Source organism: Hippocampus comes, unplaced genomic scaffold, assembly GCF_001891065.2.
Source record: "Hippocampus comes isolate QL1 unplaced genomic scaffold, H_comes_QL1_v1.1 scaffold76, whole genome shotgun sequence".
In the NCBI taxonomy this organism is placed as follows: Eukaryota; Metazoa; Chordata; class Actinopteri; order Syngnathiformes; family Syngnathidae; genus Hippocampus; species Hippocampus comes.
Window position 1 is genome coordinate 1,272,812 of NW_017805277.1, and position 26,356 is coordinate 1,299,167.

The window sequence follows — 26,356 nt, forward strand, 5'->3', positions numbered from 1 at the left end:
CTTCTTACGGAGCGCCTTTCATCGTACATAATGGGAAGACGGAGAGATGCTTGAGTGGGTGTGTGAAGGGAACAGAAAAAAGGAGGAGAGGGATCCATTCTGCGGAGGACGTTTGCAGGAAGGAAATGCGTTCCCTCACTGAGCTAAATCCTTCCACTGCTTCCTCCATACCACACAGAACATGCATGGTAACACACCTTTCAGTCGCACAACATTTCCCTGCTGTGAGTGTGTTACCTGTTGACTTGGATTATTTTGAATCACTTAACAGAGTGATGCGAGATACAGACAGACAGACCTGCTCAGGTTGAGCCAAATTAAGACCAAAATTGTGAAATGTTCATTTCTGCAGTCAGCAGCACAGGCTCAGATAATAAGGTGGCAGTAGATTTAAATAAAAACAAATCTGATATTTGTTTATACACACTACAATTTTTTAAAGATATAGTAATTAACAAAACTGGCAAAGACTGAAAAGTCTATAGCAGTGAGAAATTTTTAGAGCGCCTCATTGTCCGCACTGACACAGAAAACATGCGGCGAAGCGAGGTAGAAACAAATCTAAAGAAATCCAACATGACAGTTTGTGGACTGACGTGGCACATTTACAACGCCTTATTGTCGCATCATACAAAAAGCCCCTCGATGACCTAGTTGGATATATTTTTGTGGCTCAAACATGTTATGTGGAGGCATAAGAAATGCTCCATCCATTTTTCCGGTTCAGAGTAGTGGTATTCGGTTGACACTTGACAAGAGAGTGATGTGTGGCTTCGGCGCCCACAACAACTTGAAAGAGTCAAAATGAGGACTGTGACATTTTCGTCTAATGATACAGGACGTTTTTTTTTTTAATTAAAAAGGTTTTTTTTTTACTTATTGATACTCTTTTTCTTATTATTACTATTGCTTTATTATTTTTTGCATGTTAAGTCTGTATGTAAAGCACTTTTAGTTTCGCCGTGGTTGCATTTGAGTTTCAATTGACTTATTTTGCTGATTGTCTGGGAGAATGCTTACGGTTCGACTGCCTTGTAGTGTGGTGCGCGGTGGCCATTTTCTCCTCGAGTTACCCAATGTGGTGCCACCTGCAGTATCTAATCAGTTAGCTACTATACTTTATGTTGTTCAATTGTTCCGAACTTTAAATACCGTTTAGGCGTAAGAAGAGCCACTCCTTAAAAAGTGCTGTAAACCAAACATTTTTGTCTTCAACATCGCACACAAAACTAACCATACATGTTATGGTGTCATCCTCCTGCTGCTTGTTCTATCAAAACTCAAGATGTGAACTATGAACTCACCCTTATGCCCATGAAGCGGTCTCGCAGGACAATCCAGGAGAGCAGGAAGACAAAGGCCTTGTTACAACAAAAGAGCGCCGACACGTCTGTTGTGTTGATCTTCCTGAGGGCCTGCAGGTACAAGTAGTTGGTGAGGATCCACAGTAGGCCGAAGGGGGCCACCTTGGTGAAGAACACCTTGGGGGTCAGCCCGTCGTCCCCAAAAAAGCGACAACACTCCCTATGCAGACACAAGACAGGGTGATCGAATTGAATTCATTAGACACAAGAGGGAAGTGTTTCGAAAACAAAGTACAGTATTAGATATTATTAGGACGGGGTGCATTGTAATTAGAGGGGGAATTGTCTTATTTTGACTGTGAAAGACACAGATTAAAAAAAAAAAATCATAATAAAGCACACAAAAAAGATTGCATTTTGCCACCAAAAATTCCTCATTTAACCTCACTAATTTGCACACAAACTAGAAGAAAAAAAAAAACCAGGATACAATATTGTCTTCATAATCTTTGAAAATTAGAACATTTGCGTACTTTTTACCTGAAAAAAAACCCAATTATTTGTTTATAATGCACGTCTAACAATCTCAATCTAAAAAGAATAATTTCCATTATTTCCATTTAGAGAAAACGGAGCTGATCTTTTCCGCTACTCAGTATCATAGTTAGTGTTTAGTGTTTCATACATTCTGCCGCAGCCCAGCGGAGGTAGATAATTGGCAAGCTGCGGAAAATGCTGACTATCGCTTCTGACTGAGCGGGGAGGCCTTTGAGGTTTCCTGGCTCTGATTGTTGAACAACACATTTGGGTAACGCTCCTGCAAAGGAGTGGTGGCGTACAGCCAATAAAACAATCATGTCCTTGAAGGAAGGGCACATGATGTTTTTAAGAACTTATGTTGTGGCACCACAGGCTCTGATGAACTTGAGTTTAGCTGATGTGCATGTGTGTGTGTGTGTGTGTGTGTGTGTGTGTGTGTGTGTGTGTGTGTCCATATCCGTCTTGTCTGACAGTGGGAGGTAGCGAGGAAGGAAGGAAGACGTGAAGGTGTGAAGTGAAACATCCGTTCAGAGAAGGAGTTGTCAATCACTTCTGCCCCATGCTGGTGGCATGTTTTTGAAGAGTGACAAACAGTTTTTGACCATACATCGGTTACAAACAGTTCTGAGGGATGAGTACTGTTAACCGTGTGTCTTATGAGAAATATCACACTAAGTAGTAATTTGCGAATGCATATTCTCCCGTGTTTGAGTTTTGCCTGGGTGTACCTTGCACATTTCAAAACCATGCATGTTAGGTTAGCTGACTGTGAATTGCTCATAGGTGTGAATGTGAGTGTGCGTTGTTTAGTCCGAATGTGCAGCTGGCTGACAACCAGTCCTGGGTGTACCCCTCCATTCACTCAAAACTTGGATAGGCTCCAGCTCACTAAGAACCCAAAGCCCAAGAGAAAATTGGATGGATGAATTGTCATATGTGATTCTACTATTTATTTTCAATATCACTCATCTAGTTCAGGAGCACAGGAATTATTTGAGAATCTTTACCCAACCACAATAATTGGTTTTACAGACAAATGACATTGAAATGATCCTTGTTCATTCTCTAAAAAAAAAAAACGACATCTTCTTCCTCTTTTCTTTTCGGCTTCACTCTGTTGAGGGGTTGCCGCAGCACATCATCCTCTTCGATCTCTCCCTGTCATCTGCATTTTCCACTCCTTCACCGCATCCATAAAAAGTCATTGGTCTTCTTTGCCTCCTACCTGGCGGCTCCATTTCCAGCATCCTTCTACCCACTTTCCCTCACCTGCACATGAACCAGACCATATCAATCCGACGTCTCGAGCTTTGTCTCCAAACCCTCCACTCTGTGCTGGCTTCCTGATGAGCTCATTGGCGAGCCTGTCTATCCGTGTCACTCCCATGAGGCAACGTCAACTCTACCACCTCCAACTCTGTCTCTAGTGATTGCTCCGGTTTCCAACCCATACAGCATGGCACGTCTAAAATTCTATAAAATATTCATTTCACCTTAACTGGTCAATCTCTTTACTCTCTTCTTTGCCTCGCTTTCACACGTCTCACTCTGAACAGTTAATCCCAAGTACTTGAACTCATGATGCGCCTTTGCAACCTCTATTTCTTGGAACCTTTCCATTCCACTGGCCTCCCTTTCATTCATCACAGACATATGACTAACCTTCATTTCTTCTCTCCCCAGTGCAAAAATGACCCAAAAAATGCTGTACTGTCATATGTGTGCCAGTCCGGTAGTCTTTAAAACCAAAAACAACCGCTAGATGAACGCACAACAACTGCGGGGTGGCACAGGGAGGGAGCAGATGCCTTGTGTGTTTTGTGCTTTCACCTTAATCTCTGTCTGGCCGTTTGCCTTTCCGGACTCTTGCACAGGTGGCCGACGTAGTAGAGCGGGAAAAAGAGGCAGTTCCAGGTGGTGGCGAACCAAGTGAGGGTGAAAGGGGCGTCAAAGTGCTTGAAGGTCACCTTGGCCAGCTGAGTGGAGCCTGCCCATGACGAGCAGACGCACATCACCATGGCGACCCCCCACAGGGCCTTCCGCACCTGCACCGCCGTGATCCGGATGCAGCAGTGCAGCTTCCGCCTGGTGGAGCTCGATTCCGGACCGGCCGCGCCCGCCGCCGGCTGCACATCTGGGCCGCTGTGCGCCACGTGCTCCCTGGGTCGCTCTTCCTCTGAAAGTTGCATTGACAGGTGCGCAACTTAATACTCTACATCTGCTCTCTGGAACTTTCAAAACTGTAAAGCTTGTTGAACAATTTATGAACCATTGCAAAACAAACCCAACGGTATCCCATTCCAAAATCCTTTAAGATACATTTGTACAGAATTGCGTCTTTATTAACCATGAGCTCATCCTTCGTATAGGGGAACTTTTATGGTACAATAGAACTTGGTTTTAATGAGTGAACTACAACTTAGCATATTGCATATTTGAATAATACATCTCCACTTTAATAAACAGGAGCAGCTGCCATCCACCTCTTTTTCGGGGCTCAGTGACTGTAGTTCAAGATGTCCTGCCCTATGCTGTATAAAAATAGCTGCTGTCACACTTTAAGTGGCCTTGGTAATCAATCAGACGTCTGAAATAAAACGGAACTGATCGACTCTGACAGGCAGTAGCCAAAGAGAGGGCAAGAGAGAGCAACTGTGATATACTAATTGTGCAATCCTAATGTGATGTGTGTGTGTGTGTGTGATTGTTGTTTGTGGATCACATCGTAAAGAGAACTACTTAGCACTATTTATCAGGACCGATATTTAGAGAGACATTTAGATCCCCATAACAAGGAAAGTAATTACACTTTTCAGGTGATTTTCTGTTTATCCGGAAGGATGTTTAGTCTGTTGATTCAGGACTTAAGTTCGAAAATTTTCAAAGCAACCTCAATTGTGGTCCTCATAAATCGGCACAGCATTTGATTTTTTTCATTGAGGTTTCTGTCAGTGCTATTTAGGTCTGAACTAATCTTCTTCCAACTTTCAGGTAATATTCTTTTGCATCTAACATAAAACTCTTGATTTTTCATCATGTCCTTCAAGGTAGACAAGGTTACTGTGGCATAATATCAAGGGGGTCTATCACCCTGCTCCATTTTCGGTTCACCTAAATATTTTACAAGCAAGAACCAATCAGTACTTTTGTCCAACGCTCATAGAAGAAAATGATTTCTTTTGAGTGACGCACAAGTTGACAGCTCAGTGTTGCTTTTACCCAACTGTCAGGCGTAATTATTATTCATTAACCATCCATGATATCTTGAAGGTTATAAGAACCAAGATGACTATAGGAGCAACGCCCATTCGGGAAAGGAACAGCTCATGATCCAAAGCAGACCACATCATGTGCAAAACATGGTGGAAGCAGCATGATGGCATCAAAATGAACCCTGACATACTGTATGTGTTTTTCTTCACAAAAACTATTGATTTTGATGGAACTGAAGTGTCTCAATTAAAAAAAAAAGAGACACTCATCCTAGGATAATATGAAGATAGTATTAGAATCAAATTAGCTGAAATCAAATTCCCACAGTGCTCAACTATTTCCCATGACTTTATGGGAGCTGTGCTACAGCATAACAACAATCAATTTTAATGCATTGGAAATAATCAATTCCCACAGTGCTCAACTATTTCCCATGACTTTATGGGAGCTGTGCTACAGCATAACAACAATCAATTTTAATGCATTGGAAATAATCAAGATGGTCGAGGCCACCCATGAAATCAGATAATCTGAATTTGATCAGTCCTCCTGGCATGATGCGTACTGAATGTAACCAAAAAAGGCAGTCCCTTCGTCTCTTCGCGTACTACAACTACATGCAAATCCCTTAGATCTTGCTTCAGAAAAACAGAGCCTTAAAAAGCAACGCAACTTTGTGAATAATAAATAATAAACCATAAAATCTCCTGCAGCGCCTCTGCTGCAAGTTAAAAATGAAGGCTTCCCCTGGTGGGGTTTCCGGAGGTAATGATGTGCCTTGTGCGCAGTAAACTGCACTCAACACAGCTGACTGGAATACAAAGCAAACTTTAAAAAAAAAACGCCTCAGTGAGATACTTATTGAAAATCACAACATACACCAATTTTAAAGATTCATTTCAGCATGTAAGGGCTTTCAAAACATTAAAAGGGAGGAAAGCAGCACAAATACTGTAAATCAAATTGCCGTTGTTTCATCTGCACCGCCTTCACTTTATTGCGTACACGCGGAGATACAGTAGGTGCCATCACCTCATACGAGAACCGCGTTGCGAATGAGAGACATCATTCATCGGTCGGTGAAAGGCTTCGTTCTTGGTGGTCGGCCTATGTGTGACCTTGGCGCTCTCATCACATCGCAGATTAATTTCCTATCGCCTTCCATGCTAATACTCCCGGCTTCCCTGGGCCTGGGCGTGCTGAATGAATGCGCACAAGGGTGACTCTCTGTTTATCCGTGGCGTAAAAGAACGCAAGTGATGCAATGGAATGAAATTCTATTGTACTTTTTGGGTGGGAGACAATGCTGAACAATAATCCCCCGGGCTGCATTCGGCAGCAATGAAAGCTGATTCGAGGAGAATTAAATTTCCCTATTCTGAGCTCCGAGAGCGCTTTGTCTCACTCGGAAGGTCATGTCTTGTTTATGCAGGCGACTTTTTGTCCTTCCCGGGCTTCCAGGGGGCGCATCTTGTGGACCCGCACGCTGCGGTTTAATCCTTCCAATCCACAAAGCATGCGCTCCTCACGTTCATTCGAATATCGTGACTTTGTTTGTACAATTCAACAGCTAATGAAAGCGGCTGCGATTAATTGCCGTGGCATGAGTGTACACTCATGTGTCGGCCCACAGATGCAACGACTCAATTATTTAAGGAGGGCACACTTCTTTTACACGTGGCCTGACAGTGACTAATGTTGCTCAAACAACCTCGAGCGGCAGGAGTGAAACATTAATGCGTGTGTGTGTGCGTATGTGAGAGAGACAGAGAACTAATGACATTAGGAGCCATTACCTCCATGACAGAGTGTCTACTCCTTTAGCAGCACGAGGATGAACTCCAAGTGGTTCATCTTATCACATTTGTGCCCAAGGTTGTGGTCAAGGTCAACTGAAATACTGCAGTGGTGGAAATTGTCTCCATTATTTAAAAAAAAAAATGGGAGCAAATGCATGAATTAAAAATATATCTTCAAGGTTTGGTTAAATACTTGAATATGGAGTCAACGTTTGACTTCAGTGTCATTCATCTAAACAAGAGCGCTATTTACTTTGAACGCTTCAATCAATAATCTAACACAGGAAGGTCACGCTAAATGTCACAAGTTACTTCTCTGACAGTTCTCAGATGATCTACTGATCAAACTTTTAAGCATCGATGTCTCACGTTGATAGAAGAACCCAATTCGTTTTTAATTATAATCAACCTTTGAGCTTATGTCTGTCTACCAGTCGCAATTGTTCCCACCTAAGATCCACATTTTAAAACTGGCGTGATGAACGAACCCTATTCGTTTTAAATTACAGTACATTCAATAGAAGTTGAGCGGGGTTAAAAAAAAAAAAGTGACTTACAAGGATGAGCAATCTAAGAGAAGTGAAGTAGCAAGGGTCATTTGCATCGTTCCTTCCCAATTTTCAGCCAATCATTTTCTCCAAGGCAAGGAAAGAAATAATAGTCTCCTCTAATTCACACCAAACAACAGCGATGTTCCTCAATTGAAAATGTTGTAAACTCTAATGTTCAACAATGAGGGCACGAAGTGATGCAACAGCATGAAATTCGAGCATGCAAGCCTCTTGGTTGTGCACTCCAATATTGTTCAGTTACCTCAAGTATCATGTAAACTTTGCAATGTCATTCTATTTCTCTAAATCGGTGAAATTTCATGATTTTATGGAAAAAAAAATTTAACTCTGTTTGGCAGGCTGATAAATTGATAACAAACTATAAGGAAGTGCTGCTCTTATACTATAATGATCCACAATGTTTGAAGAGCTATTTTCCAAAAAGCTATGAATCCAATTACTAACCTTAATTTTATTATTTAATACAATTGATTAGATTAGTCCGAAAGTGTAAGAATAAAATAAAAATAGAATTTAAAAAAAAAAAGAAAGAGAGACTAGATTTTGTACAGTGCCGGTAAAGTCTGTCCTTTAGTTTTCACTTCGATACACTTTGACCTTTGTAGCCCAGCAAACCCGTTTGTGTTTATTGTGCCCTCTGAAGTGTAACACAAGTTGTTAACAGGCCTCCGGGAAAGAGACGGAAACATGAGGAGAGTGTTTGGCATCTTTCAGATGAGCCCTGAATCCACTTTGACACCTGCACGGATTCACCCCTTCACCCTGACAACATGGATGCATGAAGGCCAGTAACAGTCCAAGTTTTTTTGAACAGACAAAGGAACATATTTGATCCTGTATCTGGACCTTCAATAGAAATACAGTATTAATATATATATTAATATTAGACTATGGTTTGTCTGTATCTCATATTGTAGCACACTAATATTTACTTACAGTAACTATCCCACTCCAATGAAGCAGCCTGATTAGCATCCACTGTACTGTAGATTTATCTGCATTAACTAACATATTTGCCCCGCCCCCATTTCAGTTCATGCTCCCCTGCTTCTAATTCCCAGGCATTTCTCTGTCCCACCCTGCAGTGTCTGCAGTGCTGCAGATCTCTCCTGCTGATAGCTGCAAGTCCAACAACGGTGTCAACAGAGCCCGACCCGACCGTTTCCACTTTGAATTCCTCTTTCCCTCCGGCACCCGCCTCCCTCTTTATTCTAGCTTTTTGCTTTCCTTCCGCCCCCCCAAAAAAACAAACGGATACGATTGCAAGGGAGATAATCGAAGTTTCAGTGGAGTTTTACAGAACTACAACTGAGTATGTGACGGGTGGGACTCTTTCGAGGCTGGAAAAGTGATGCCGCCTCAGTTTGTTCAGAGTAGGAACCAGTCAGAAGTAATTTGGTCCTACCCTCTGTTTTGAAAAAAAAAAATGAGGATATGTTGGGAAGATTCATTAGCTAGTTTGCCATATGACTGGATTTTAATACAAGAGTTGTTTCAAAAATTCAACCTATACAAAAAAAGCTGCCATAGAATTGCACTGCATTATACTGAGTCCTGTTACAAATTACAATGTCAATCACAACCGAGTCTTGTTATTTGCCCACAATGTTGTGGCCACTGATGGCTCGTAATACCACGTAATTGTTTTGTAATACCGTGTAATTGTTTTGCGACCTTGGTTGATTACACAACATTGACTTTAATTTACGAATTGGGTTTAGTATTCAGTCACACTTAGTTTTTCCTGTCGAACATCATCATTTAACTCTTTGAACAGCTGGAAGATCAATGCCTATTAGAGTACACAAAAGGTTGAAGGCGCTAAATTACGACCTATAACATTTACAGTAAATAATAGATGATACGAAAGATGAATAAGTAAAAGCAGTCTTTTTAAATTGGGTCCAAGATGAAAATGTCTAATGTCAAATGTCTTTGTTCGTCATACATTTATTAAGTGGTTTAAAAAGAAACTGTTTTGAATATGAATACTTGTGTTTCTGTAAATCTTGCAAGGTCTTAGCTTTCTACTGTACTTGGTTATCTATTTTTTGGGGGGGGGGGGTTTGTAGCTTTTTTTTCCAAAATAAAAAAATGACTGGCCTCAACATGGGGTGTTAAGATCTTAAAGATCAAAAGAGACGAGAATATAAAGAATACACAGTGGGAGTTACGTAAAGTAAGCGGACTCACATCCTTCATTCATTAACTGCTGCAGTAGCTCCGAGTGCAAGCCGCAGGTTGACTCGCGCTAGCTGTCTTATATAAGTAAATGTCGAACGTTTTTGCATGTTACATGAACAGTCGTTCACTTCTTTGATTCAAGCATGACAGTTTGCATTGTTAAAATGTTACAAAAGACACGCCTTTAGAGTGAATACATATTTTAGGAGGGTGAAAGTTTGACCCTTGAATTTCATTATTTGCATTAGGAGAATGGTGGGGGACGGGGGGTGGGGGGGGTGTTGTCAGGCAGACAGGCAACACGCTGAGAAACAGAATGGTGTTATACTTAAACATATCAGAAAGGGCTCCTGTCGGTAGGCCTGTCTCAATCAAGGACACAAAAAAAATAAACATTGCTCCAAAAAGATGACATTGGAGGTAGGCTGGTATTTGAGGCCGACAGGACGAGGCCCCACGTCTTTTTATCACAGCCGTTACTGATTTCTACCTCAACCTTGAACACCGCCTAAAATTCATGGCACTGACGTTAAAGTCACATTTACAAATTCATGAGTCAAACGGGGTGGCTGGAACATTACAGAATACTCTCCTCTCCCTTTTTGTGTTGGGGAAGAATTTAAACCTCTATTATTTGCTGAAATACTTTCCCATTGGCTGTTTTTTCCGGGCTTTCTTTAAACGCGCTCTAAAAGGTGCCGCGAGATTGAGCCAAAGCCGGTCCAATTTAAAAAGTAGTGCTTTGGTGTCATCGTGTGGTATCCTGCTGCTGAGGAAATATGTTAAAGTGAGACAGTCTAAAGTTCCTGGCTAAAATAAAAGTAGGGCCTTGGAGTAATCTTGTGGCCTCTATAGGCATTTCTAAACCCTGTTCTATGTGAACAGATAAGGATTACTTTATTGCTGCGGCTCACATACCTGTAACGGACAACACTATACAGGAAGCCCACAAAATATTTGACACACATTTGACCCCCCGCACCCCCTCACTGTTCCCCTTCGACACACACAATCCTTGGTTTCTGACCATAGAAAGATTTCCCACCCATGATTTGAAGGATGTTGTTTCCGACCTCTTGTCACACAGAGACTCGCATTTTCCGAATCACTTTAATAGTTGTGAAGCACAATTAAGAAAGCGCACTGTTTAAAAATACCCTTTAAAAAAAACATGTATGTCACATTTTAACGATACATGCCGGGGCTATGTTCGACGTGCCTTCCATAGCATCTTATGAAGAAAGGGATGATGAACAAGACAACTCTAAATACAAAAATATGTTCTTCACATTGACGTCTGTACCTGAGGAACCCCTGGAAATTTTTGCTACCTGTCCGCAGCCCACACAAAATGACAATGCAACCCACCAGTTGAGAATCACTGTTCGAGGAGACACAGCACATGGCCCTTTTTGTTTTTATGATACTTCCTGGGACAAATCTGAGAGCTTTTCTTTGATGAAGCATCTCAAATTATAAGACGGGTACCAATTACGAAATGCTTTTACTTTGTTTTTTTTTCCCTCAGATTTTGTCATTTTTGTAGTGCACCACCAGAACGGCTCCATCTGTCATGCTATAAATTTGAAGTGGAGAAACTGACTTCCAGCACTCTCACAAAAACATTCACATCTCTGACTGTGAGTTTAGCATTTAGATTTTAGGCCTTTAGGGTAAGGTTTTTATTTCCCCCTTATGTTCCAGATGGTATTTTGATACAATATTTTATGTCACACTATGAGGCTCGAGTTCCTACAAGGAGACTCGCAAGACGGATTTATTCCCAGATGGATCACACTGTTTTCTCTGCCCACAAAGCTCAATGTGTGCATAAGAAACACCCACAAATGAGAGAGTTGATCGATGCAGACATTTGGCTATGCAATAGTGAAACTCTGGCATTCAGCCTCAAATGAACTCAAACTAAAATAACAATACCACAACAATTCAACTGTCCAATGCAGTCTTTTCTTTTGCTTAACAAATGACCATCTTCCCCCCACTGTATAAAAATTTAAAAAAAAAACTCTCCTCTTCTATCACCGATAAGGATCATCTATGTGATCCTCAAGTAAATTGATTATTGTCAGTAAAAAAAAAAATCAGGTGACTCACTGGAAATCAATTTTTCACCAACAAGTCGATATTACGCAACATGAGTTTTGAGCCACAGTGGATTCATGGATATCATGTGGTCAAGACAAATGGAGCCCTGTGGGAAGATTTGATGTGGGGAATTAAGACCGCTTTCCTGAGGGACGCGTAATCTCAGTTCGGTTGTGAAGCATAAAATGGGTTTTCAAGACACTGCAGGGCCCGGCATGAACTTCTACTGACACAGGGGAACGCCCCAATTCCCCAAAGACGAGAAAATCACAAGATGGACTTAAGGATATCAATAGCTAAACTGTGTCTGCTTGGATTTGTCAGAGAAGCGCTCAGACAACGTCAATATTCCAGCGAATATGGTGGAATCATACGTGACTTCACTGTACCAGTATTCTTGACAGGATTAACCAGAATGAATTAAACTCCAAGCAAAAAAAAAACAGGAACAGAAGCATGTCAGTATTAGACCACAACAATGAAAAAAAAAAAAAAAAAACACTTCCAGATAAGCTGGAAAAAGGATTCCCTGAAATTTAGTGTCACTACACACAAGCTGCATCAGGTGTGTAGCGCCACTTATTGAATGCATGTTGGTATATTTTCAAATGATACACATTTACAAGAAGAGAAATAGAAGCACTGTTGCAGTAGAGAAACAAAGGTTCCAAAGTCGTTGTTATGTAAGAAGCGGAATCTCTTTCCCCCGACTGCTTGCACTAAGTCGTATGCGGCATCAACTCCCTCACTAACACAATTTACAGTGCCCTGTCAAACACACATTGAACGCTCCTTCACTGTTTACCAAATTTGGACAATCGCTGCTGTTAATAATCTCACTTTGTCTCGTGCCAGTGTGTGTGTTTTGTCTTTGTGCGTGCACTCTAGCTTGTGGCCACAGTTCTGTCCAGCCCTTGCTTTGTTTTTGCAGTCATGCCTATTTTGAGCTTTCAGCCCTTGAACCTCAAATAAATCTCCCCTTTGCTCTGAACCCTGCAACTGTGTCCTGTGTCCAAGCCTGGTACTGACACATATTGACAAAGAACCATTCACATTCACATTCACACCAATGGACCATTTAAAGTATTCAATGAACCTAACATGCATGTTTTTGGAATATGGGAGGAGCCTGAATATGCAAACCCCACACAAGAAGGCCGGAGCTTTGAAGATGCAAAGCCCAAACCTCTGAACTGTGAGGCAGATTCAGTAACCATTTGTTCACTGTGCTGCAGTTATGAGCCAGTCCGATGTCACTCTGGTGAAAGTGCAACCAACTCGCGAAAATACTTGACACTAAATACAGCAGCCTGGGGAACCCAGCTTCATTCGCTTACCAACAAACTATACAAGTCTTGGGAATCAAGATATAGTTATATCAGTTATATCATGAATGTCAAGCAGAAACCTCACATGTACAAAAACCATCACTTTAAAGGACACCCCCCCCACACACACACACACACACACACAAACAACCAAACACACAAGAAGCCATGTTTGTTAAGCCATTAATGTTACATAGAAAGAAAAAAAAAATTAACGCTTTATATTGGTCTATATTTTAAAAAAAAACATACCCAAGTGGGTACTGACCAATGGTATTGTGAATAAAGCATGGGCGGTTCCGGCCTGACACCAACCAGAAATATCCTGCCAATGTTATGCTAGGCTGGGTAATGAGAAAGCCTTTTGAATTTACATGAAAAAACAAATGCGGTTTATTTGTTACTGACTTAACACCAGTGCTCATATTCTGACAGCTGGTCGATGCATGATTGATTCAATTTTTATTCTGATATATTTTCACAAAAGTGCAGACGGTGCAACAAAAGGAGCCTTGTCAAGTCAGGAAGCTTCCATACAAGTCAAAAAGTCTTTCGGGTTTCCTATAAGATTGAGAACAGGTACGGGCAACTGGCGGCCCACAGGACACACTCTGAGTGGCTTCTTGATTCATTAAAAAATGTTTTGTGCCATCCTTGAATGGTGATTTTTATATAAACCCTTTGCACAGGGGGGAAAATACCATATGTGGTTATTTTGTGGTTTGCTTCAAACCCTTTGCTGTTGCGTTAGAACAGTAGATCTTTTATACAGGCATTGTAAAATAAATTATCAAAAATAAAATATATTAGGCACATGTATATTGCACATTAAAATTGTGTCTTTGTCATGTGGCGCATGAGTAACACTGTTGTGTGTTCCTGAACTAGGATGGTTAAAAAAAATTTAAAAAAAACTCAAATTTTAGTGAAAAATAACATTTTATGCCCAACTAAAAACAGTGTCAAAAGTTCATCATGTTTATTCATTTTACCTAATAGCAACTATAAACGCACACAAATCACTGCCTTCATTTTTTAATCTTCTTAGAGATGCAAATGAGTTTGAGATTAGACAAATTTGCATGTAATGTTCTGTCAGATCAGCCACCTATTCAACTGTGAATGCATTTTCATTGCAGCAGTCCCGCTAATGTTACAACATTGGGACATTCCCTCTGACAAATGCGCTGGACACATCACACCTTTTTACATCAGTAAAGCCTGAGGTAGGACACCAGGTAGACAAGTGAACTGAAGCTTGGGGACATGTTAGATGTTACTGGTGATGCAGCACAGCACGCCACAAGAGAGATGTGTTGTTGGCTTTCTATTATCAGTGTTCAATCTGTGCTCCTGCAGGTACAACAAAGGTGGCGGAGAGAGACTGTACTCAGCTATGTTCAATTCTGACAGGTGCACATTTGTTTTCATCCTGGCGACAGTGGCAGGATAGGGGTTGCAGACTGAGGAGGGAATCCCTGCTGCAATAACAACCTCGCATATGGAGCAGCCCGCCGAGCAGAGGTTTGTGTGGCTTATAGTGACAATGTGCACAATGAGATCATGCAGTTTTGAGTCACACTATATAAGGTGTGACGGTTCGATTTTTTTAATCATACCTGAGTAGTGCCAGGGTGCCCTTGAGCAAGGTCCTGAAACCACCAAACACCTTGCTGCATGCTAGGCGTCAATATGTGTCAAGTAATATTTGGACTGGTTTCTCTGTTGTTGAAATACAATGTACAGTAATGCAATTCCCCCTCATTCGGAATTGCTGCAGTTGTCAATCATTATTGTACGCACTGGTGTAAAACTGCACTGCATCAGACGTTTCTATTATGTTAACTGAACAAACAACGATTACAATGTAAACAGGTTATTTTCACATTTCTGTAATTTTTGATCTCAGTGTTTGGTGCAGTAGTGCCTAATTTTATGGCCAACGAGTGACTGGACTTCAACTCTAACTTGTTCCAGCTGCATTTTAGATATTAAATGACAATTTAAAAAGTTTTGTCCCACCGTCCCCAAAAAAAAAATAGCGCACCATTAGCTGTACCATACATGGTACTCGTCGTAGCAGGCTGTCCCACCCCGTTCAGCGCAAATGTGAATTCGCTCCAAGTCGACATGCGCCCTGCCTAGTGCCTACCTTCCACTTTGGTGAGGGTGAGCACCGGACTGTTGCAGGCGGACAGCGGGGCGACCCTGGCCGAGTGTTTCTTCATGATGCCGAGCTCGGGTGGTATGAGCTCCGGAACCGCTTCGACTACATCCCTGAAGCAGATTTAGCCCCCAGACTCCGGACCTCTTAACGGGACACTTCACATTCCAGGACCCGGTGTCATTGCGCCTTCCATCCGTCTAACTTCCCCCCACCTCTCCTACTGTAGTGATCACTCTTTCCTCCTCCTAGTCTAGGACCCCTCCACCCGTCCCCATTCCGCCTCCTCCTCCTCCTCCTCCGTGCCCTCCCTCCTCTAAATGACTGCGTTCGCCCGGTGCTGGTCTCTCCTCGCGTACACGGAACCGTTTGCTGCAATTCGCCCACGTCATCCACGACACACACACACGCACACACACACACACCCGTGAAAACACTTCCCAAAAGCTGGTGACTCCCCGAGAACCCCCTGCAGATGCCTGTTCTAGTATGCTACAAATTTACACGATGCATTTTTTCCCCTTGTGGTTTTGTGCACAGAGTACATGCAAACGTACTGTCTGTATCAAAACAAAAAGATCACACATGGTTCATACCTTTTATTCAATGTAATATATACATACGTAGGCTATGAATTATCTTTAATGAGAAATTTCAGATGGAGACAGCTCAGGCAATACGATGTTAATTGTTTAAATGTCATGTCCAAGTTCACCTTTCAAAAAGCTCTTACAGTAGAATTAACCTGAACACGCACCCGCTTGCACAATCTAAATTAAAGTGAGCCTGATGCCAGCGTAGAATTTTCTCAAGTCACTATGGGACGATAGAAGTTTGTCACATGCTGTCTTCATTCTTAAACGTCGAATATGAAAACAATGGTCCCGTTACCCCACACCTGCTTGACTTAAAATTCCTCGCAGTACGACTTAATGTCTCGACATTCCTTTTGGTACAACTGCACAGCAAGAGGGCAAGTTTAGTGATTTAAGATTCTGCCATTACAAACGTTATGATGGTCAGTTTTGATTTACAAAGGTATTGTGATCGTTTGGTTGCACTGGTGTGACTCGTACTGCATCAGAATTTTTGATAGCACATCTGCCTCGCAATCTGAGTGGTTCTGGGTTCCAAATGGATGGATGGTATTGGATCATACTAGACTGCGCAGGGACTTTCTGATGATGATGCTGATGTACAGCGAGTGTGTGTTTTATAAAGACTCATGAGTCATGAATGCGACATTGCAATAACTATGAAAATAGAGCCCCATATATTCTGGACATATTTAAATTCATTGAGTTCAAGGCTCTGCTGTAACAAATGTTTTCAGGCCTGCAAGTGCAGTGAGACATTACCCATGAACTGGCTGTGAAAGTATTCCATATCGACGGTGTCACGCTGACAGAAAGGAGGCAGTTGGTTAAATGACGCTCGGTTTCACGCCCCTCCGATTATGTCATCCAACATTTTACTTTTCCCGCTGATGCGTCGTTTAAACCATACGGATAAATACATCAGGGTCACCGCTAGACCGGACCGCTTAGTATTGATCGGCGATCCTTCCTCATGAGTCAACTTTCATCACAAAAACTCGATAGGACCTCAGCAAGTGTAAACATAAGAGACGATGGTCCCTCACTCTGTCGCTTTCACTTTTCTGAGAAGACTTACAATATTTTGAACACGCTGACCTGAAGTTCAACCACAGCAAATTCAACCAACTGTGACTGAATGAATGCTCCGCCCAGTCACGCTCAAGCAGAAGCCGATGATCCCCCCAAATAATTGCACTTAAATGTTTTTCTTAGACTCAGAGGGAACTAAAGTATCTATCTTAACCCATGATTGATTAATGAATTGATTAAGAGATACGTCTCAATGTCTTTGTTCACAAATGTTTGTGTGCGTGTCGAAAGTGACTCTGCACTGGTGTGCGAAAGCCGCTGAGCGTGAGCACGCCCGAAGGAAGCGCCACTGAATAATTCACCGCGTAGATCTCACCACACTCGAGCACCAATCCCCTAACCCTGTCTAACTAGGACAGGGAGCTCAAAAAAGACTCTCTGTCCAGGCCAACGTCCCTCACCAGCCACTACATCCCTCACTTCCACCTCGATCCTCTAGCGGTGGACACATACATAGACGCACGAATGCACCGCGAACTGCCACATTTAGTGGCCAGTGGGACATTTGCTGCTTTTCAGTTAAAATCCTTTTGTTGTATGGTCACATGAGACATCCCATGAGTCTATATGACTACCACGGCGGGGAAGAAGGGAGCCATCTGTGTTTGGGAGAGACTGTTGTCAGCTTCCTCCATTAGCAGAGGAGTAAGGTGCAAGAAAGGGATGGATGAGATTGTTCAAGGATCCCAGGCAGTGACTCATAGACTTTTATGTGTGAGCACGGAGGAGGATCAAACTGTTCTGGGACGCCACACACACACACACACACACACACACACGCACACACACACACACACACACACACACACACACACACACACACACACACACACCAAAGTGTGTGAATAGAGGTTAGTGTGTAGTCAAGCAAGGGCAAAAAGAAGTCTTTGAGGATCCTTCACTCGCACTTTACATCACTATGTGTTTGAATCAATCAAACAAACCTATTAAACAAAAACACACTTGTGACTTTCATAAAACCCCGCAAAGATCCAAAAAAAAGGCATTCACTTTCATATGAACTGAAAATCTGTCAATTTAGATAAGAAGCCTCTCCTTGATCAACTGCGCTTAGAAAAAGTAATCCATGCCTGCATTACATCTCGCTTGGATTATTGTAATGTACTTTATTTTGGAGTCAGGCGGTCCTCCCTCAAATGTCTCCAGTTGGTCCAAAATGCTGCTGCTCATCTTCTAACTGGAGCTCATTTACATGAGCCTCCCTTCACTGGCATTTAAGAGTTGATTTTAAGATTATTTATTTTAAATCTTTAAATTGACTCACCCCACCTTACCTCCCTGAGCTTCGCCGCCACGATTGAGCCTTTTCCGTTTCCGGTCTCACCCTTGGAATGACCTTCCGCACATTTGGCAAGCCCCCTCTCTATCCAGCTTTAAAACTCGGCTTTAAAACCACATTTTTATTCCTTGACTTTCGATCCGGGATGAGACTCCGCATTTTTTTTTTTTTAGCGTTTTATTGTGTTTACTATTTTTATGTTATTCATTTGTCGTTTTAACTGTCTTTGTTTTAATGTCTGATTTTTATTTTATGGACAGCACTTTATATGCAGCTGTGGTTGTTTTTAAAGTGCTCAATAAACAAAGTTGACTTAAGATGTGAAAATACTTTCACACTATGGAATGATTTAGACGTACAGTAGGATGTGTCATTTTACGACGCATAATAGTGGAGTAAACCCGAATTGAAGTAATTGTGTTGCCAGCCAGGACAGCGAGCGAGCTTGAGGATCAGGGTTTGAATCTTGTCTTCTGTGAGTTCTGGATAAAAGGCAAAAAGGGATAAATACCACATATTCTCCTATCTCACCGATGCAGCAGTTTTTCCAGAAGTGTACACTATGATACAGCCTTACTTAATATTTGTAATTGGACTTCTTGTGTCAGTATTGATCACATGAATTTGTACACACCCTCACATGCAGTACTGTAATGTTCAAAATTTGACCACAGGCTTTGTCGTTTGAATTACATTTTCTCACATAGGTTATTTTGAAAGAATAACCTCCTAAAAATAAATAAACAACAGACACTTTCAGAAGGATTACACAGGATTAAAGTGAAGGATTATTTAATAAACTCGATATTGCCACTGAGCGAAATTGCTCTCGATCAATAACAAACACACAAAACCTGCTTGGTGAAGGTGACCAACTTATAAGAAGTTCAAACAAAATTATGGAAAGCTTTTGTGTGTGTGTGTGTGTGTGTGTGTGTGTGTGTGTGTGTGTGTGTGTGTGTGTGTGTGTGTGTGTGTGTGCCTTGAAAATAAGCTATTATGTTGTGTTTGCACAGTCATGCCTGTTCTATTGGTTGCGCAAACAAAGCACATTGGGTTGCCCTCCAATCTACCGTCTGGTGATACCGCTTCAATCTAGTTTTCAAATTCAATAGGAAACCAACTTGGAATAAACGGCAATGTTTTCATTTCCTTGGTTTCTCAACCCCAGGCCCCAAAGTGGAATTTCTCTTTAGTGACACATCAATATGATTTTTTTTTTTTTTTTTGTACTTCATCACTTGTGACTTGCAGCAGGTCATTTCGACAAACTATTGGTGTACTTGAATGCTGCGCATTTATCCATATAATCACTTTTCCTGACTCTGATGATTTGACCTCCGTTCACATTTCACTTTTACAAATGTGCTCCTTACCGTAATATTTTACTGAATGGATGGGCAGGAAGAAAATTGGGTGGTTTTAAAAATCAATGTTATCGATTCAGCACACGCAAACAGAGTGCCCGATGACGGAGGAAGACTGGCAGTAAGAGTGATGAAACATCCACGCACCCGTGCTTAGTAGCCCGCAGTACAGTCTCAAAGCTAATTATTGTAATTGACTGCAATAGTTGAATCAGCATCATATTTCACATTTGTCCTAATTCACACTTGTACACTTCTGATCGCAACGCAGAAGGAGCAGCAGCCCGGTGGGAACTTGGACAGCTTATCTTCGCCTTCGTCTGCGCCAGTACTGTGGCTGAAGGTACTGAAGTGTTGCAAGAACTTGAGAGATCTTGTGTGTGCACGACTTACAAGCTTTAACTGTGTTTGCACTAAACCTCAGCCCACCTTAAAAGTAACTGAAAGTCTTCTTTGGAGTGCTTTGGGAAAGCTTTTCCCTCCAACTGGATTCAGACAGACTCTGAACCAAAATACTTTGTACAACTGCTCAAGAATAAACTATTTGAATAAACTTACCCCATCCCTAGTTTGAATGTTATGTTAATATTATGTTGCTTTTTCGTTTCTGTATTAAGGCAAATTAACATTCAAATTAATGTGGGCCTACTACTTATGCTTGTGACAAAATGTTGCTGACATCTGTTGTCCTTTTGGTGAGATACAGCATATCATGCGCAGACTATGCTGCCATCATCGGCCTCTTAACTCTATGGACGCTTGAAGCTTTCAGATTTTGCTTTTTGGACTCTCAATTCATTAAAAGGATTAGACATCATCGGCTTTGGCGATTTAATTGTGACTACAGCACTTTGCGGTCATTGAAAAAAGTCAATTTATTCGAATGCAACTATGAATATTAATAGAGTCGTGATTAATAGTACTGTAAAAGGACAAACTGGGGATTGCTTTCGTTAAAAAAAAAAAAAGAAAATCCTGATCTCATCTCATCTTCACAATTATATATGCGTTGTCTGCTTTGCAAGGCAATGATACACAAGGCAAACATCGTGGAAGCAAGACGCCTTTTATCTCATCTTGCAGGGAATAATATAGTGGCTAGGTGAGCGGGTTCGGGGGGCGCCTGATACAACATATTGACTCCGATAACTGCTCTTCCAAGTACTTTGTGCCACAGAGGTCAAATAAATGAACTTTTACATGCATCTCAGAGCAGACAAAGCTCATCCTTGGAAACAAGAGGCTGTCAAGATACAGCAACCAACAGCCATTTATTGGATGAATGGCTTCGGCCGGCTTCTTTTGGGACAGTGGAGGGTAAGGTGTGGTAACAGTTTCCAAAACACACCTCTCACCATTTTGAAATACAGAACTCCGGGATGACCGCCTCGCTCCATGTGCTGATTTCTCACAGGGTACCCTCTGCAGTAACTCATTAGAAAATCTGCACTTTTGCCTGTGATTTAATATGAGAGCTGTTTCAAAGCTTACCTTAGATGAAGCGCATTATTGATTGACACTCATGAATACAGCAATACTTTACAGCACGGTTGTAGTTTGCAAACCTCTTTTAATATCTTCATCACATTTTGCAGGTGTACCTAATGTTGTGACCAATGAAAATCTACGGCCGTGACAGGAAGGTTCTGCACTAAAAAGAGAATTTCACTTAAAAATATACATTAAAGCCAAGGGAGATGTTAAGTAAATGAACAGAGAGTGAATGTAGACGCTAATGCGTCACGACACCGCATGACAGAATCGGGTGTACTCTTTCCATTACGTTTGGCACACCAACCGGATTGAGGAATAAAACGAGATCCAAGTGACTTTGAAGGAGGGTTCATTGTCAGGCCTCGAATGGCAGAGATTCCTTTACAAAGTGGAGAAGTAGCACTTGGATTTTTTTCGACAAAAAAAGTGTGTAGCATGAGATACGTAAAAAGAAATGGGAGCGCAGGCACTTGCAGATGGAAAACTAGAGTGTGTAACATTGCATTGATATTACTTATTTGGCATTAAATATAATTAAAAGTATATATACTGTATATGTATTGCCCAAAGTTAACTGTGACCCTACCAAGGACAAGCAGCATAGAAAATGGTTGGATTTTGTTTCTATAATACAGAAAACATCTTCAGTTTGTCTTATTTGCTTATAATTTTGCATACTTTATGACTGACTGTTCTGCGTACAATGCAATATGCCAAATAAACAATGTGATAGAAAAATCGCGAGTAAAAAAAAAAGTTGAGTTCAATCGATCATAAGGTGAGACAGCAAGTCTTTTGAGACAGAGTGTGTTTTGCTTTTAAGGGGATTTTTGCTCTTTTCTGTGATGGTTAAAAAGGAAAGTGAACATACAGCTCTCTTTATACTTGTATGGTAGTCAAAAATATTACAATGCTTCTCAAAACAGCAACTGTGTTGTTTAAAAATGTCTCTACAATGGCAATAGTTTCATCCAGGAATTAATGAATTCACTTTACATGATTTCCAAAAGGAAAATAGTTTTGAAAAAAATTCTTGAAAAACTTGAAAGTCAACGAGCATCACGGAAAGGGGTGTTTTCCGCTTTGGAGTTTTTTTCTTTGTCATACACAGAAGAAAAGTTCGTCTCACGCCATCCCTCATACTGCTGCCTTTCAAAATTATGTGAGGCTTTCTCTAAAGTGCAGCCACTTCTGATGAAGTCCAGAGGCGTCTATTTAAATGGTGTCAAGCTGTAATACTTGATGACAGCTCTCGGAGTCGCACTCCACATGTTAATAAGAGAGTGCGGCAGTTCCATTTAAACCACTCTCCGAGAGGGAGCAGCTTGCAAAGGGCATCATCCTGCCTCTCTGTTTGGAGTTATATAAAAAAAAAATTTAAAAAAAAGATTTATTTTAAGAAAATGTGGAGCCCATTAACAGAGTCGGAGAAGAAGTAGACATATGAGGCCTCAGTGTGACTAATGCACCAATGTCGAAACAGTAAACTCCTCTAGCAAGTGCAGTGACCAAAATGTCAACGTTATAATGGCAGTCAACCCCTCTCTCGCATATTATTAACAATCTTCAAATGTCACTTTCAAAAAAAATGCGACGACGCCCTCTGCTGTCGCGTCACGGATCAACTCTTGCAGTGAACAAATGTATTTGTCTCCTTACCGCCCGCAGAGGGCACTGTGGTCACACATATCCATTTATATTTGTGGAAATGGATGAAAGTCGGTCAAGAAGTGGAGCACAAAGTGGGACAGAGATGACAGGTATGCATGTGGACCCACAGAACACAGAGCGGTACACTCAATTTTGTTGTGTGCAAGGTGGACAGAAAAGTCTATAGACTTTCTCTGGGTACTCTGGCTTCCTCTTACATTCCCAAAGTGTGGTACATGTACTGTACCACTAGTGATCTTGAAAATAATCACTGAATTAAATATTCAAAGTGTGCATAGTGTTACAGGGGCTGAAACGTTTTGGGTTTTTTTCACATCCAATAAGATGCATCTGATGAGTACGATTGCATTTAACTGTTTAGAACAGTTTTTTTTAATCATCCCTGGACAATCATTTAAGCGCATTTTTTTTACGTTTCATGTGCAGTACTGTTTAAATTAATTACTACTTAATCTTTTCAAATGATTTTCCTATATTTAACTTCAGTGTTAATGTTTGTACATGACATAATGGTTCAGTGGCTTCCAATAATAATAATAATAATAATAATAATAATAATAATAATAATAACCATTGAGAATACAATTTGCTCCACTGCTGTGTCTTAATGTTGATCTTTATTTATTTATTTGCTTGTTTGTTTGTTTATTTTACTACCTCTGTCCAGGTAAGTGACAATAGAGCAGATTCTCTTTTACATGGCCGACCTGGCAGTGATTTGAACTCGTGTTTCTGTGCGGTGGGCGTGGCAGGTAGCATTGTCACGTACTGTACAACGCCCACTTTGCTGCGGCCAACTTTATATCAACCGCAATTGGACATCTAGCAGTTCCTCATGAATGTACTTTGTGTTCATCCAACCAATGGGGCAAATGATCATTTTTAATTTCACCCATCTATGAAAATACCAAAATAGAGAAAACCCCATCCATGCACACAGTTAGACTGCACTTTGCAGTTATGACTTGAAAATTAAGAATAATGCACATGGACCAAATTTCTATCAATCCTTGCATCGTGCTTGCTTTAGTTTGGGTGTTTTGTAGTAAATCATTTGTCTCAAACAAGAGTCAAAAAATGTCATTGACAATTCTTTCTCACCATGTATCAAGAATAGTTTCTCACAAAAAATGGAAGGGATCATAAGGGCCATGTCCTGCATAATTGTGGTATCATTAAGTTTCAGAGCTGTTGGTTTGTGTCTTTGAAGTGTTCAGTTGGGGCGACAGGGTCGCGCCAGTGGGTCGCATCCAACAGCCAAGCTGCATGCTTTCTAATCATCCCTCAGCGTCATCATTCCAACTACGACAGCAGCAGGTGCTTTGGACACTCTTCAAAAAGGTGTGTGTGTGTGTGTGTGTGTGTGTGTGTGTTCATGCGTGCGTGCGTGTGAGAGAGAGAGGAAGAGAGAAAAAGGGAGAAAGAGAAAGAGAGAGAGAGAGAGAGAGAGAGAGAGAGAGAGAGAGAGAGAGAGAGAGAGAGAGAGAGAGAGAATGTTCTGTTCAGAATGTTCTGTTCAGTTAATGAACTTTAATGCTCTAATGGAGAATTTGTTTTTTGTAGGTCAAAAACCATTACATCCTGTCAACACCACCGTAAGTCATGTTTTTAATTCCTGATATACATGTACTCACAAAAAGTTAGATATATGGCTTTCGGGTGAATTTTAAGGATGGTTCTAAAATGCCCAAAAACTTTTACAGGTAACCTTCATTTGAAACTTCTCCAAACCTTTGAATACTTTAATGCATGTTCAATTGTTCAATGCTTCAATACTTTTTGCTCAGGTGTTTGATCCATAAATTCACCAATAAATTTCACATCCACTTCTGTGCCTTTCTGTGACTCTTACAGTTTATTCGTAGCTTTGTTGCAACCTGCTAGTGGCACAATATGATACTCAGTGACAACTTTTCTCTAAGTCAGTCAACATCCAAACTGAAGCCTCACAAGGATGACATATTTTGACCAAGTGTTAGGTGTCAAAACAAACATCAGGATGAACAGGAGTACCAATTTAAATACCAATTCCAGTTGAACCGGTAAACTTATTGGTGGATTCATGGGCCTGTGGTGAATGTTGCTTTTCTACTTTTTGTTCGAGAACAGCAAATTATGTAAAAAGCACTAAAACGCTGAGCAGGTGGCGTGCATTCAAAAGTTTGCCCTGAGGTTGGCCGATGATTGTCGCCTGGCTTATTCTGCACCCACCAGCCACTTAAATTCTGTCGGCTCACATCCATGCCCACTCTGGCTTTAATTGTCTGATATGCGGACCCGAAGGTGAATACTGTGTGTGTTGGTGGACGGTAATAATAATGGCTTAGAGTGCCGTGCTAACACCAGCCTAGTGTGACCCCCTTCACAAACCTAATTTCAGTGTGAAATGACATCATTATATCAGATGTTCAATGATATACACAATTAAGGTAGCTGGTCTGTTTATTATTAGTGGAGCAATGACTCCTGTATTGAATTACATATGATTGCATATGAATATATCACTTGTGTGCACATGTTTTGCATCATGTAACCTTGTACAATGATGAGCAGTGAAGATATTCAGTTGGAGCAATGCAACAGAACACAAATGCTGCTGACTGTTCAGAATTCTGTCAGTTGTGTTGATTAATTCGACTGGGCTGCAACCCGCCGATTGACTCTCAGCTCGTTTGCAATCTAATGAAGAAGAACATGACAGCAGCTAATGGAAGTTGAACAACATCTGGAAATCCCTCCGCTATGGCACAAATACCCCGAGCAGTATAATTCAATACAACACTTGCATCAAAACAGGAGATCAGAACATTCAGAGATGATTACATCCATTTATTCATCTTTATAACTCTGATCTTCATCAGTGTCTTGGGTAAGCTAAGACGGAGCCTGTCGCAGTTGACTGCACAGTGGACACACCTAGTTGTACTTTCAATCCTAACCTCAGCCTTATTTTTTTCTGTCCAAAAAAGAATAATGCACTGGTGTAAAACAATAATCCGTCAAAATTTGAATGATGTACATCTTCATTTGGTAGCATACTACACTTTAAGGCGCTTAGAATTGAAGTGAGAGGCGGGGGGGGGGGGGGGGGAAAATCTATTTTGTTCCTTTTTGTATTGTTCTCCATTCACCTCCAAGGAATTTGATAATCTGATGTGCTTGTGAGCTTCTCTTGATGCCAATGGATGACTGGTAACACTGTAACTTCGAACAATGACACTCCAAACACAATAGACCCACTGTATATCAGTGTTGCATACAGTATACTGTATGCTCATGCCAGCACGAAATCATCGTATTCCTTCAGCTGAACACAATAATGCTTGGAACTGTAAATCCCACTGGTCCGAGTTTCCATCCTGGGGTGTGTTGCCAAAGTGAACAGAGAAAAGGGCCACGCAGTAAACAAAAGACAACAATGAAGGACATCCGCCATTTTGTCTTTCTTGGCATGACAAGAAGAGAATATTCGTTTAATGGAACTGGGGTAAAAATCACACACACCATCTCTCAGTCTTGCGATTCTCCCTGTAAAGATGCTCAAATTAAGTTTTGTTGACAACAACCAAATAGTATCCAAAAGTAGTATAAAACAGAAGTACAGATATGGGGGGGGGGGGGGGAAA

General features: G+C 41.2%; 1 protein-coding gene across 2 annotated transcripts in view; it reads right to left on the minus strand.

Annotated features, from left to right (window-relative positions):
• slc35f3b (solute carrier family 35 member F3b) overlaps positions 1-26,356 on the minus strand; it is a 41,976-nt gene that overhangs the window by 4,871 nt on the left and 10,749 nt on the right. Inside the window, exons 1-3 of one of the 2 annotated variants that reach the window (XM_019870544.1) lie at positions 15,199-15,644; positions 3,675-4,020; positions 1,305-1,524 (exon numbers count right to left, since the gene is read on the minus strand). In XM_019870544.1, the coding sequence (XP_019726103.1) occupies positions 1,305-1,524; positions 3,675-4,020; positions 15,199-15,274 (642 nt within the window). In that variant the 5' untranslated portion in view covers positions 15,275-15,644. Of the gene's footprint in view, positions 1-1,304; positions 1,525-3,674; positions 4,021-15,198; positions 15,645-26,356 lie in introns of those variants that run through there. The other variant, XM_019870543.1, reaches the window with a different exon arrangement.